Source organism: Coregonus lavaretus, assembly GCF_964263955.1.
Source record: "Coregonus lavaretus genome assembly, chromosome: 12".
Lineage (NCBI taxonomy): Eukaryota > Metazoa > Chordata > Actinopteri > Salmoniformes > Salmonidae > Coregonus > Coregonus lavaretus.
Window position 1 is genome coordinate 15,594,427 of NC_139999.1, and position 14,883 is coordinate 15,609,309.

The 14,883-nt window shown below is 40.7% G+C and overlaps 1 protein-coding gene across 1 annotated transcript in view; it reads right to left on the reverse strand.

Annotated features, from left to right (window-relative positions):
- LOC311139011 (contactin-4-like) overlaps window positions 1-14,883 on the reverse strand; it is a 217,979-nt gene that overhangs the window by 116,719 nt on the left and 86,377 nt on the right. Inside the window, exon 4 of the mRNA XM_084173839.1 lies at window positions 3,044-3,219. Coding sequence (XP_084029965.1) covers window positions 3,044-3,219 — 176 coding nt within the window. The remainder of the gene's footprint in view (window positions 1-3,043; window positions 3,220-14,883) is intronic.

The window sequence follows — 14,883 nt, forward strand, 5'->3', positions numbered from 1 at the left end:
TAAAATTTGATTTGATTTGAAATGAATCACAACACCAATTATGTATTCCAAAAAAGATTACAGTACACAAGAAACATGATTAAGACACTATGCATGAGTTTCACTATCAATGTCTATTTTAATAAAAAAACACTTTCTATACCCAGAACACAATTACTGAATTAGGAGGCAGAGCTTGTTCTTCAGACAGCATCAGTGCGTCCATTATGACAATTATCCATTTCCTATGGATCTTACTGAAAAGGCTTTCAGTATCTATGCAATTAAAGCAAGCCAATTCAGGAGGAAAGGCGGAGAAAAACATATCTTCTTAATCTTTAAAGTACTTTGGGACCATTTGATGTTAATAGTTTTTTAACCCTTTTTACACTTAACAAAAATATAAACGCAACATGTAAAGAGTTGGTCCCATGTTTCATGAGCTGAAATAAAAGATCCCAGAAATTTTCCACATGGACAAAAAGCTTATTTATATCAAATTTTGTGCAACATTTCCTTTAAATCCCTGTTAATGAGCATTTCTCATTTGCAAGATAATCCATCCACCTGACAGGTGTGGGATATCAATAAGCTGATTAAACAGCATGATCATTACACAGGTGCACCTTGTGCTGGGGACAACAAAAGGCCATTAAAATGTGCAGTTCATTTCTCTACCATAAGCCGCCTCCAACGTCGTTGAGAGAATTTGGCAGTACGTCCAACCGGCCTCACAACCGCAGACCATGTGTAACCACGTCATTTCATCTATAGATGGCGGACAGGGTGTATGGCGTCAGGTAGGCAAGTGGTTTGCTGATGCTAACATTGTGAACGCAGCAGGCATAAGCTACGGACTACAAACACAATTGCATTTTATCAATGGCATTTTGAATGCACAGAGATACCGTGACAAGATCCTGAGGCCAATTGTCATGCCAATCATTGGCACGCTCACCTCATGTTTCAGCATGATAATGCACGGCCCCATGTCGCAAGGATCTGTACACAATTCCTGGAAGCTGAAAATGTCCCAGTTCTTCCATGGCCTGCATACTCACCAGGCATGTTAGGGATGCTCTGGATCAACGTGTATAAAATGACACCGTGTTCCAGTTCCCGCCAATATCCAGCAACTTCCCCCTATCCATTGAAGAGGAGTGGGACAACATTCCACATGCCACAATCAACAGCCTGATCAAATCTACGAGAGGGAGATGTGTCGCGCTGCATGAGGCAAATGGTGGTCACACCACATACTGACAGGTTTTCTGATCCACGCCCCTACCTTTTTTAAAAGTGATCTGTGGCTAACAGATGCATACCTGTATTCCCAGTCAGGTGAAATCCATAGATTAGGGCCTAGGAATTCATTTAAATTGACTGATTTCCTGATATGAACTGTAACTCAGTAAAATCTTTGAAATTGTTGCATGTTGTGTTTATATTTTTGTTCAGTGTATTATCTCAACTCTACGAGGTCAAGCTCCAGCAAATTAATCACAGAGCATATTTTCAATCACTAAATAGCCAACTTTCATTACGCCTCTCTGGAAGAAGACGGTATTGATTGATGCATATCACCATTGAATGTATTTTAAGAGCAATATTTTAAGAGCTGACAGAATATATTATTGATTGAACTGAATTGGGCTGCACCACTTAAGAGCATTACATATTGTATGCACGTTACAGTGAAATATTATTCAAATTTCACTGTGAAATACCATTCAAAGATTGAATCTGAATCAACAGAAAACCATTTTAAAGGTCAAGAACAGACAACATGGAAACAGGTAAGAAATTAACACATGGAAAACTATCTCCCCAGGATTAATTTGATGTACAGTATATTTGGCCTGCAGGCATAACAGGGCTAAATCCACCAATAATCACTCATATCTAAAGTATTGATGAGATCAATAAACACTATATTAAATGTCCTCTTCTCCTATGGAATTAGTTTAGTGTATCAATGCTTTCTGCTCTAATCAATCAAATCTTTAAAACATTGTTGATCATCTGGGAAGACAACATGTGGCTATCTACATCAGGGAATGTCGTCGCAATGTTGACATTAAGCTGAGAGCCACATACTCTAACAAATTGCAAGATACACGCTCTAATAATATCAACTGCCCTTTAAATTATTGTCTTGAACCCGCACCATTCAATCATCATGTGGAGTTAATTAAGCTATACCAAGAGTAATAAAGAAGATGGATGACGGTCACAGATGCAGGCCCTTACTATGTGACAACATCCCAAGACTTTAAGGTCAGGCCTGGACAATTGATGGAACTGTCACTGTTTCGCCCTATAGTGACAGTGGAGTTCCCCTAAAGAATAGGATTGCTCTTGCTCCGGAGTGAGACTGGGCCCGGCCAGGGGACAAAACAAATGGCCTGTGAGGGATGGGGCGGCCTTGTTCCCACCGTGGGGCATCAGAATTCAATCTGAAGAAGCCATCACTCACTTCACTGTCGTGAATTTTAGGATGTCCAATAACTGGAGAAGCAGCAAGGAGTATTGACTTCCTCTTACTCAATAGGAAAACAACTCAACGGAGATCGTAAGGTTATGCAAAAATATTGCTTTATCTTTTCTTTATCTTATTATTTTATTCCCATTATTTTCACATGCTGAGAGAAGAGGATTTATGTTCAGTTTTTGTACTCACTATTCCATTACTTTTTCTCAATATGCTTTAACTGAACATCTTTGAGAGTTTGTCCTGTATTATGAAGACTGCATGTGGTAGTGCAGACATTGATTGTTACTTATTTTGAGTCCAAGCTTGAGGAAAGTGGTGGAGAGTTAGTTTTATGCGTTGGGAGTTGTAGTTTCATGTATTAGCTTTATCAGGATTAAGATCCTGAGTGTGGAGTCACAGCACTGGCAACTGCTGCTCCCCAAGGAGATGTTCCCATGTTGATCATTTTATCAGGCGGGACACGAGACACTATGACAAGTCCCACTGACATATCTTTTCTGTCACATGCCTTCACACTGCTGGCTAGTACAGTGTGATCAGAGAGGGAACAAAATATAGTTAGTGACTTACATGCAAAGGTTAGACTGGCCTCTCGGCTCACGATGGTCCCAAAAGAGTTGGAGGCGAGGCACTGATATGTTCCAGCATCTTGGTCTTTGTTCAAATTGCTGATTCGGAGGTTGCCTCCAGACAGGCTGTAGTGTGAGCCTGATTTGGGAGTGATTGCGGTGCCATTCAGTTTCCACCTAAAAACAAAACAAAAAAGAAGTCAGATCCAGAACATTGATAGACAATCTGAGAATTCCAATATTAACTTACATCTATTGTAGATCATGAACTGTACCTTTAGGACAAGATGAAATTCTGACAAAGAACCTCAAAGAACGAAAATGGAGATTTTACCTTCATTTGATTAATAAAGGATCAAGCGATCCCTCAAACCATGCCCCACAGTTTAGCGTTAATCTTAGTAGTGAACTACACTGACGGCCGGAACATCACAGAGCAGAGAAGACTCATTCACCAACAATACACAGCCTCTGTGGCCATTCATCTTGCTAGACACCAAGTCAAACGGCATAAAAATGCAGATTAATCATTACGCTGCAACAATTAAAACTAATGGCTAGGACACTGCATTCTCTACTTTTGCATTCTACACCAGGCTACGAGATTATCATTGGTGTTAGAGGTGATCAATGAAGGATATAATTCACTTATGAAGGCAGGAAATTCCTCAATCACTTCACATAAAGCAGAAAGCTGGTTACGATAACAAAACAACATTTCACAGATGAGTAAGCATTAGGGTTGAATTGCGGGAAACTGGTTACCGAGATTTACCGGGATTTACTTCCCAAAACCACTCCCTTTTCCCGGGATTAATCACTCAGAGAAACCGGTAAATTATAATAAATTATTTATATGAACAGCATGGCGTGTAATGGAACTGTTAAATTATATGCAATGTCTACATCTGGCTTCTCTACGGCCTCTGCATGACGAATAATCAACGCTCAGGGTGGGGACAGACAGTATGGAGCACAGTTCACAATCCATGTAGACCTACAGTGTCATCTCATCATGGTAACTTTTTTTCTTGTGACAGGTAGGCCTACATTTGCTGCAGCATAGCCTATGCTACAGTAATATAAAGACCGAATGCATGTCTAATTTACTGTACCCATATCCATCTGGCTTTCGGGGGTCACCTTATTTTTTAATTGTAAAGATTTTTTTTTAATGGCAGCTGCAGAGTTTAAAAACTATTACTCGAATGTCGTTGCTTTAAATCAGTGAACGAGTGAGCACTCTCTCTCAGTCTTTCTCTCTCTCCATCAACTCCATTCAAATTGCATCCAAAATAGATAACCCTGTTCTAGATTGATATATAGCGCTATATATAGATGTACTAGTCTACCTCTTTCAGGTAATACATTCAATGCAGTGTTAGCCTTATATTTTGCTAATTAATGATGGCTTATGCATAATAAGCTTCTAACTTATAGCCTTTGTCTCTTGAGCAATACGCACGCACGTGCTCTGCTGGACTCTCTCCTTAAAAAAATGCTCCTTAGCTCTTGGACTAGAATAGCTTGCTGAACATGATTTATTTTAGCATTTCTTATACCAATAGACGATTCGAAGAGGAATACAAGCTCTTGTTTGCTTAATGTTAAATACAGCAGCCAATAGAACATACGGGTAGTTTGAAAGAAGAGCGAACGCGCGCGATGACGGTAGGGTATAGCAGTTATTTATTCAGACCCATAACCATTCAATCTTCATGAATAGAAGTGAAAGCCTTCTGCATTTAATTCTAGTCCTATATTATTCATGGTTTCCTTAAATAAAAGTATTTCATTTAACTGTTGAAAGTGAGGAAGGAATGAAGCAACACTAGAGAAAGAGGAGGTAGGATAATAACATTAGGGGAAATATTATGAAAGGTATATATGCGTCAGCCTACTAACTATACAAACAGGCCCAAAATTAAAATCAAATTCGCTAGCCTATACTTGTAACTTTGTAGACCGCATGTGCTGTACCAGAATCGCATGTTCGCTCCCCTGCTTTATCATGGTTTGAACTACAGAACCAGTCAAAAGTTTGGACACACCTACTCATTCAAGGGTTTTTCTTTATTTTTACTATTTTCCACATGGTAGAAGAATAGTGAAGACATCAAAACTATGAAATAACACATATGGAATCATGTAGTAACCAAAAAAGTGTTAAACAAATCAAAATATATTTTATATTTGAGATTCTTCAAATAGCCACCCTTTGCCTTGATGACAGCTTTGCACACTCTTGGCATTCTCTTAACCAGCTTCACCTGGAATGCTTTTCCAACAGTCTTGAAGGAGTTTCCACATATGCTGAGCACTTGTTGGCTGCTTTTCCTTCACTCTGCGGTCCGACTCATCCCAAACCATCTTAATCAGGTTGAGGTCGGGGGATTGTGAAGGCCAGGTCTTCTGATGCAGCACTCCATCACTCTCGTTCTTGGTAAAATAGCCCTTACACAGCCTGGAGGTGTGTTGGGTCATTGTCCTGTTGAAAAACAAATGATAGTCCCACTAAGCCCAAACCAGATGGGATGGCGTATCGTTGCAGAATGCTGTGGTAGCCATGCTGGTTAAGTGTGCCTTGAATTCTAAGTAAATCACAGACAGTATCACCAGCAAAGCACACCCACACCATAACACCTCCTCCTCCATGCATTACGGTGGGAACTACACATGCGGAGATAATCCGTTCATCCACACCGTGTCTCACAAAGACACGGTGGTTGGAACCAAAAATCTCAAATTTGGACTCCAGACCAAAGGACACATTTCCACCGGTCTAATGTCCATTGCGCCTGTTTCTTGGCCCAAGCAGGTCTCTTCTTCTTATTAGTGTCCTTTAGTAGTGGTTTCTTTGCAGCAATTCGACCATGAAGGCCTGATTCACACAGTCCCCTCTGAACAGTTGATGTTGAGATGTGTCTGTGACTTGAACTCTGTGAAGCATTTATTTGGGCTGCAATTTCTGAGGCTGGTAACTCTAATGAACTTATCCTCTGCAGCAGAGGTAACTCTGAGACTTCCATTCCTGTGGAGGTCATCATGAGAGCCAGTTTCATCATAGCACTTGATGGTTTTTGCGACTGCATTTGAAGAAACTTTCAAAGTTCTTGAAATATTCTGTATTGACTGACCTTCATGTCTTAAGGAAATGATGGACTGTCATTTCTCTTTGCTTATTTGAGCTGTTCTTGCCGTAATATGGACTTGGTCTTTTACCAAATAGGGCTATCTTCTGTATACCCCCCTACCTTGTCACAACACAACTGATTGGCTCAAATGCATTAAGAAGGAAAGAAATTCCACAAATAAACTTTTAAGAAAGCACACCTGTTAATTGAAATGCATTCCAGGTTACTACCTCATGAAGCTGGTTGAGAGAATGCCAAGAGTGTGCAAAGCTGTCATCAAGGCTAAGGGTGGCTATTTGAATATCAAATATATTTTGATTTGTTTAACACTTTTTTGGTTCCTACATGATTCCATGTGTGTTATTTCATAGTTTTGATGTCTTCACTATTATTCTACAACGTAAAAAATAGTAAAAAATAAAGAAAAACCCTTGAATGAGTAGGTGTGTCCAAACTTTTGACTGGTAGTGTATGTGCGTAATTCCAGTCCATATAATACAGTATAATACAATACAGTACAGTAATATAGTTCACACTCAATGATTAGCCTACTGGAGCTAGTTTCATTTATTTACCCAAGAGAGTATATAGCTAGCTACGTCTATGGGCTTTTATGTTTTTCTGTCATGCGTAATGTTCAGTAGCCTATATCATACATGTATTGAATAATGGCACAATCATTTGGGCTTTTTTGGGCTTGGGCTCATTAAATGTCTTTAATGTAGGGCTAATAAAATGTATTTAATGTATGGCTCATCAGACTCAAGTAGCATCAGGCTTGAATTTTCGATCAAAGCACTAATCAAATCCAGATATTGTCCTATTTATATACTTCATAATGCTTTTGAATGGGGAATATATTTAACCCTAGTAAGCATTATAGGTACTAATCACTTTATTGGGATATGGACAATGTAAATCATACATGATTCTCTTTGCCATCACTAGCATAGAGGCGCTGCTGCCTACATACAGACTTGAAAATCACTGGCCACTTTAATAAATAGAACACTAGTCACTTTAATAATGTTTACATATCTTGCATTACTCGTCTCATATGTACATACTGTATTCTATACTATCTATTGCATCTTAGCCTATGCCGCTCTGACAATGACATTGCTCATCCATATATTTATAAATGTATATTCTTATTCCATTCCTTTACTTAGATTTGTGTGTATTAGATATTTGTTGTGGAACTGTTAGATATAACTTGCTACATATTACATGCACTGTCGGAACTAGAAGCACAAGCATTTTGCTACACTCGCAATAACATCTGCTAACCATGTGTATGTGACCAATACATTTTATTTTATTTTATTTGATGATCAGGGTCCAGAGCGATTAATTGCGGAGTATTTATTTGGAGTGAGGAGAATACTTGATTGTCTTTATGGATTCTAAACAGCTCAACAAATAGGGTGACTTTGCCAAAGCATTCGTAAGAATATCTCCATTAGGTTGGTGTAGCTCTGCTTGAATAGATGCAAGGTATTTCATGGTATGATTCACCTGAGATAAGGCATACTAATAAAGGGACAAGTGTAAAAGGTTAATGCCAGGTTAAAAACAAAACGTTTGACATCAATGTCTTTGTTCTCTTTCATCTACCATCTAGACAACTACCAACCATAATAAGCATTTGTATAGAAACTGGGCCTGAGGGTTATCTCTCCCAGGGCTTCATTATAGAGAGGGAAGAATAACTCAGATCCATACATGGTGTTCTTGTGCTATGGCAATTATGACTGGAACAGAGTAAAGATAAGAGGCTAAACATCATTGCTTGAGCAAAAGGCTACATGTAGTTCAAACTAAAAATATATGATTATAAACAGTTCAAGGTGGCTTTCTTCTTACAGAATACAATATGACCATGCCATTGAATACATAGTGCTTATGGGAGTAGCACTGTGTACAAACAACGTCTTCATAGACTTTAACTTATTTACAGGCTAGTACTGTAGACACTGTAGATTTATTATGGTTCAGTGATACATTACCATGCCTACTCCAAATCAGCCTTACAGTACATACGCAAGTCTTTGGTCTCCAGAGCCTCATTACTCTACACTACAGTATGGTAAAGGTCCTCACTGACCGTCTCATAAGGCAACTCAAGCCATTTGCTTACTTCCAATGGAAGAAAAACAAAAACATCAATATTTTACTGCACAGTAGTGAGTCTACTCTAACTACTCAGGCTTTCAGAGAGAGAACCTACAATTGATAAGATGAGAAGAGCCTCTAACATGATCCTTTATCTCAGAGATGTGGTCCTCATCAGATCTCATACTAGGCTGTTTTTGTGTCAGAGAAAAATGTGTATTCCATTAAAAATGAAAGCAGTCTGCCTATTCAAAATTGTTATATTCTTCTTCAACAGAGTGACTCAATAGAGCCAACAATTTGAATATCACATTCCTGCAAGTTCTGGATGAGAGAAGACAGAGCTTTGACTGATATGGTAATAGTGAGAAAATACAAAACTCCACTTCCCTTTAGGTCAACAACGGAACATTAAATTGCACAAGGAGCTTTCTGCGGGAAGGAATAAGTGAGTGAGTTAGGCCAACACACTAAGATGAAAATCCATTGGTCTTGCCACTAGATATTGACCTGACAATCATTGAATGTTGTATTGAATTGAGTCGGGTAATATCACGGCTATGATACATTGAGCAATAAATTAAATCAAGTACATGTACATGTTGCAGATGATCTAATAATCTAACAGACTATTAATCATTTTAGAGGGGGACACTGGTATAGCAGCTCCGTTTGTTAAGCACATGCTTTATGCAATCATGTTCCAACAGGATGTCCATACAGTGGTATAATACCATGCCATCTGGCTTATAAGTTTGTAGAATGTTACACGGTCTGTTCCTTTCCTTTAGCCTTCTGCATGGCGCTTTCATTTTGGGGAAAACCAAATAGACCCAGTGCCACAGAACAAATACCATTTTATCCAGAGTAAATATTCTGTTATAAGCTTTATGCTTGTAGGGACAGACAGTTTTAAAGCATATAGGAGGATAAACCACATTTAATGCCCAACCTCTTAGGTCAGCCAGTCACAGTATACGATTGTGTGATGTGCAGTTAATGAACTTTGAAGATGATTTAGTCTGCAGCTGCCCTCAGGAAGACAGTCTTAGAAGGTAGGCAGGCAGCCCATCCTGGCCCAGGCTCTGTGCTCTGACAGGACTGTACAGCGACCTTGACAGGAAACAGCTGATTAGGTCATCCTTTAAGCTGGCTCAATCCCAAGTGTTAAATGTACCAATCATTCTAAATCTCACCCCAGCAATTTCATTGAGCAAACATGATTGATTTGAACCTTGTAGTTGCCAGAGATACAACACACTAACCTTTCGATAGACTAATGAACCGTACAGAGAGAGGAAAAGAGACACTGGCCATGTCTGAATACCCACACTTGCGTCCTAAATAGTAGGCCGTTTGGGTATACAAAAACAAGAGTTTAATAGTATGCGACATTTGGGAAATAAAGTATACTTTAAATGCCTGGATGTCATTCTCATTTCGGCTTTGACAACAGCTGACCAATTAGATATGGGGATGAGCTACCGAAATCAACGAATAGCGGGAAACAACGCAGTCATACATGACGGATTCTCATTATGCGAAAATAAATGTTTAATAGTATGCGACATTCCGAATATCGAGTATGGTTTAAATGCCAGGATGTTATGCTCATTTAGGCTCTTCATCTAGTAGAATTCGATGCACACTTTTCCACAATGCATTGGAAGAGGTGGGCTGCAAATGATAGGCCCTAGTTCTCTTCAAGTAGCCAACAACAAAACTACACTACTTAATTGGGAAGATGCCCTAAGCTTCAGCAGTGGTGTTGAAATGTAGGCTAAGTATTTTTTGTTCTCCTTACAATGATCACGAGTATTGCATCGTAGTCTAAATCTTTGAAAACAGTCTTAACATTAATTTTTTACCCAGAGTGGATTTCTGTTTTCTCACTGAAAAGTGTTTCTTGTTCTCTTGGCCTTCGTCAGAGCTTTTAAACTAAATACTAAACCACCTTTTGATTTCTGAATGTGTCGGCACCAGGGACTCGGGATCTGGCTGCGTTATTGATGTCATGTTAATCAGGCCTTTTGATTTTAACAGATTGTTTTAGTTTTGTAATGTAATGTATGGATCAAGCCTTAGCAGTCATTCTGATCTCGTTCCCAATGATCAGTGCTTTAGTTTATTATGTTGCTGTCCAGCGGTTCTGAATTTGCGATGCACCCCGACCGTCAAAGTTTTTCTGCGCAATAACATTTTGATTTGAACATTTGAAAGGTTTTGGGGTGTGTACTAGGCTATTTGATTTAATTTATATATGTTACAGCACTTTGGTTTCACTAATAAATATGTTGAAATGGAACCAAATGATCTGTTTCTGTCTTCAGTCCTTTTTAAATGGGCTAGATGGGCTACATGGACTATGGTATAGGTTGAATGTGATAGTCTGCCTATAACCAGAGGCATATAGCTCCATTCCTATTATATTCAGAGTTAGAGGTTAATGAAATAGAAAATTAGCTATTATTAGGCTGGTTAATGCGATGCAAGTCTGTTGAATTTGGAAAAGTCCACCCGCACTCAGCCCCGCTTCACCTACTAAGCCAATCTGGAGCCGCTACTGCGTTGCGGCCGTGACAAACTGCATACTTTTTACTAAACAGTACATGCTAAATAGTATGCAACAATGAGTAAATAGTATGCAGTTTAAGTATGTAGTACGCTAGTATGGGTATTCAAACACGGCCACTCTCTTTGAGCCTCTGTCTTCACAGTATGTTTGAACCAGGTACTGTACATAACCAGAGCCACACTTTGCATTTCCAAAAATAGGAAATATAATGTTCCATACTATATTTTAAGTGGAATTATTGTTTTCATCCTTCATGAATCAATAATTCCAATGAGATTTCAATAAAAACAAAAAATTAAAATAATTTTTTTTTGTGTCCAGCAGAGTCGTCTACATCAGAATAAAATACAATTCACCAAACATAAAATGATCGATCCACAAAAACAGAACAGGGGGAAATGCTATTGGTGGGAGACTGTGTATTATGCACAAAACATTAGGAACAATGGCGCCGGAGGGAATGGCGGCGGTTTTACGGTCTCCTGACCAATTGTGCTATTTTGTGTCTTTTTTTAGCGCTAATCTTAACTTTTTTTTGTACCTAAAGTTTTCGCCATTGTTTCCAATGACTGAAAATAGCTTCTGGACATTAGAACAGCTATCACTAACCTCGATTTGGATGAGGACTTCTACTTCAATGAGTTGGAGGCGAAATCCTTATTGATTATCCCGGACCAGGCCCTAATCCCCAACACTCGTAGAAGGCGAAGACTGCGCTATAAAGGCCTCTAACCTCTGTTCTATTGGCGAATGTGCAATCACTGGAAAATAAACTGGACAAGCTCCGTTTGAGACTATCCTATCAACGAGACATTAAGAACTGTAATATACTATGCTTCTCTGAGTCATGGTTGAACAAGGACATGGATAATATAAATCTAGCTGGTTTTTCTATGCATCGGCAGGACAGAACGGCAGAGTCAGGTAAGATCAGGGGTGGTGGTGTGTGTCTCTTTATTAACAACAGCTAGTGTGCAATCTCTAATATTTAGGAAGTCTCAAGGTTCTGCTCACCTGAGTTAGAATACCTCATGATAAGCTGTAGACCACACTATTTACTATTTTTCATAGCTGTCTATTTCACACCACAAACCGATGCTGGCACTAAGACCGCACTCAACGAGCTGTATAGGGCCATAAGCAAACAGGAAAATGGTCATTCAGTGGCAGCGCTCCTAGTGGCCAGTGATTTTAATGCAGGAAAACTGAAATCCATTTTATCTCATTTCTAGAGGGATAAAAACTCTAGATCACCTTTACTCCACACACATAAACACATATAAAGCTCTCCCCCTCCCTCCATTTGGCAAATTGGACCATAACTCTATCCTCTTGATTAATGCATACAGGCAAAAAACTCAAATAGGAAGTTCCAGTGACGCGCTCAATACGGAAGTGGTCCGATGAAGCGGATACTAAGCTACAGGACTGTTCGCTAGCACAGACTGGAATATGTTCCGGGATTCATCCGATAGCATTGGGGAGTTTACCACATCAGTCAATGTCTTCATTAATAAGTGCATCGATGACGTTGTCTCCACATTGACCATACGTACATACGTACATATCGCAACCAGAAGCCATAGGAAACATCCGCACTGAGCTAAAGGCTTGAGCTGCCACTTTCAAGGAGAAGGACATTAATCCAGACGCTCATAAGAAATCCCACTATGCCCTTCGACGAACCATCAAACAGGCAAAGCATCAATACAGGACTCAGATTGAATCCTACTACACCGGCTCTGACTCTCGTCGGATGTGGCAGGGCTTGCAAACTATTACGGATTACAAAGGGAAACCCAGCCGAGAGCTGCCCAGTAACGCAAGCCTACCAGATGAGCTAAATGCCTTCTATGCGTGAGATCACCAGCTCTTCCGGGCGTCTGTATGATCACGCTCTCCGTAGCCGATGTGAGCAAGATTACCAGGATGCGTACTCAGAGCATGCGCTGACCAGCTGGCAATTGTCTTCACTGACATTTTCAACCTCTCTCTGACCCGGACTGTAATACCTACATGTTTCAAGCAAACCACCATAGTCCCTGTGCCTTAGAACGCCAAGGTAACCTGTCTAAATGACTACAACCCTGTAGCACTCACATCTGTAGCCATGAAATGCTTAGAAAGGCTGGTTATGGCTCACATCAACACCATCATCCCAAAAACCCTGGACCCACTCCAATTTGCATACCACCGCAACAGATCCACAGATTGCACTCCACACTGCCCTTTCCCACCTGGACAAAAGGAACACCTACGTGAGAATGCTGTTCATTGACTACAGCTCAGCGTTTGACTCCATAACGCCCTCCAAGCACATCCCTGAGCTAAAGACCCTGGGACTAAACACCTCCCTCTGCAACTGGATGCTGGACTTCCTGACGGGCCGCCCCCAGGTGGTGAGGGTAGGCAACAACACATCCGCCACGCTGACCCTCAACACGGGGGCCCCTCAGGGGTGCCGTGCTCAGTCCCCTCCTGTACTCCCTGTTCACCCAAAACTGCGGGGCCGCGCACGACTCCAACACATCATTAAATTTGCCGACGACATGACGGTGGTAGGCCTGATCACTGACAACGATAAGAAAGCCTATAGGGAGGAGGTCACAGACCTGGAAGTGTGGTGCCAGGACAACAATCACTCCCTCAACGTGGGCAACATAAAGGAACTTATCTTGGAATACAGGAAACAGAGGTTTGAACATGCCCCCATTCACATCGACGGGGCTGTAGTAGAGCGGGTCGAGAGCTTCAAGTTCCACACAAACACAGTCTGAAGAGGGCACGACAACGCCTCTACCCCTCAGGAGGCTGAAAAGGTTTGTCATGGGCCCTCAGATCCTCAAAAGGTTCTACAGCTGTACCATTGAGAGTATCTTGACTGGCTGCATCACCGCTTGGTATGGCAACTGTTCGGCATCCGACTGCAAGGCGCTACAGAGGGTAGTGCGTACAGGCCCAGTACATCACTGGGTCCAAACTCCTGTCTATCCAGGACCAGGCGGTGTCCGAGGAATGCCCTAAAAATTGTAAAAGACTTCAGCCACCCAAGTCATAGATTGTTCTCTCTGCTACCGCACAGCAGGCGGTACCGGAGTGCCAAGTCTGTGACCAATACGCACCTGAAAAGCTTCTACCCCCAAGCCATAAGACTGCTGAACATTTAATCAAATGGCTACCCGGTCAATTTACATTGACCCCCTTTATAATTTATTTCTTTATCTTAATTGTTTTGCACTGAATCCCTTGCACTGGCTCTATGCACACTCACTAGACTCACACATACTACACTGACACTCCAACACACACACACACACACGCACGCATGCACGCACGCACACACACACACACACACACACGCATATTGACGCCACGCACACAGACACACTTCACATATGCTGCTGCTACTCTGTTTATTATATTTCCTAGTCACTTTTACCCCTACCCACATGTACATACTGAATTACCTCAACTACCTCGTACCCATGCATATTGACTCAGTACTGGTACTCCTTGTATATAGCCTCATTATTGGTTTTATTGCATTACTATTTCTGTAGGATTTTTTTCCGCAAATATTTGTCTAACTTTTTAACTCTGCACTGTTGAGAATGGGCTCGTAAGTAAGCATTTCACTGTAAAGTCTACACCTGTTGTATTTGGCGCATGTGACCAATAGAATTGGATTTGAATCCAGGTGAAAGCTATGATCCCTTATTGATGTCACTTATTAAATCCACTTCATTCAGTGTAGATGAAGGGGAGGAGACAGGTTAAAGAAGGATTTTTAAGACTTCAGACAATTGATACATGGATTGTGTATGTATGCCATTCAGAGGGCAAGACAAAAAATGTAAATGCCTTTGAACAGGGTATGTTAGCGCACCGGTTTGCTTGTATCAAGAACTGCAACGCTGCTGGATTTTTCATGCTCAACAGTTTCCTGTGTGTATCAAGAATGGTCCACCACCCAAAGGACATCCAGCCAACTTGACACAACTGTGGGAAGCATTGGAG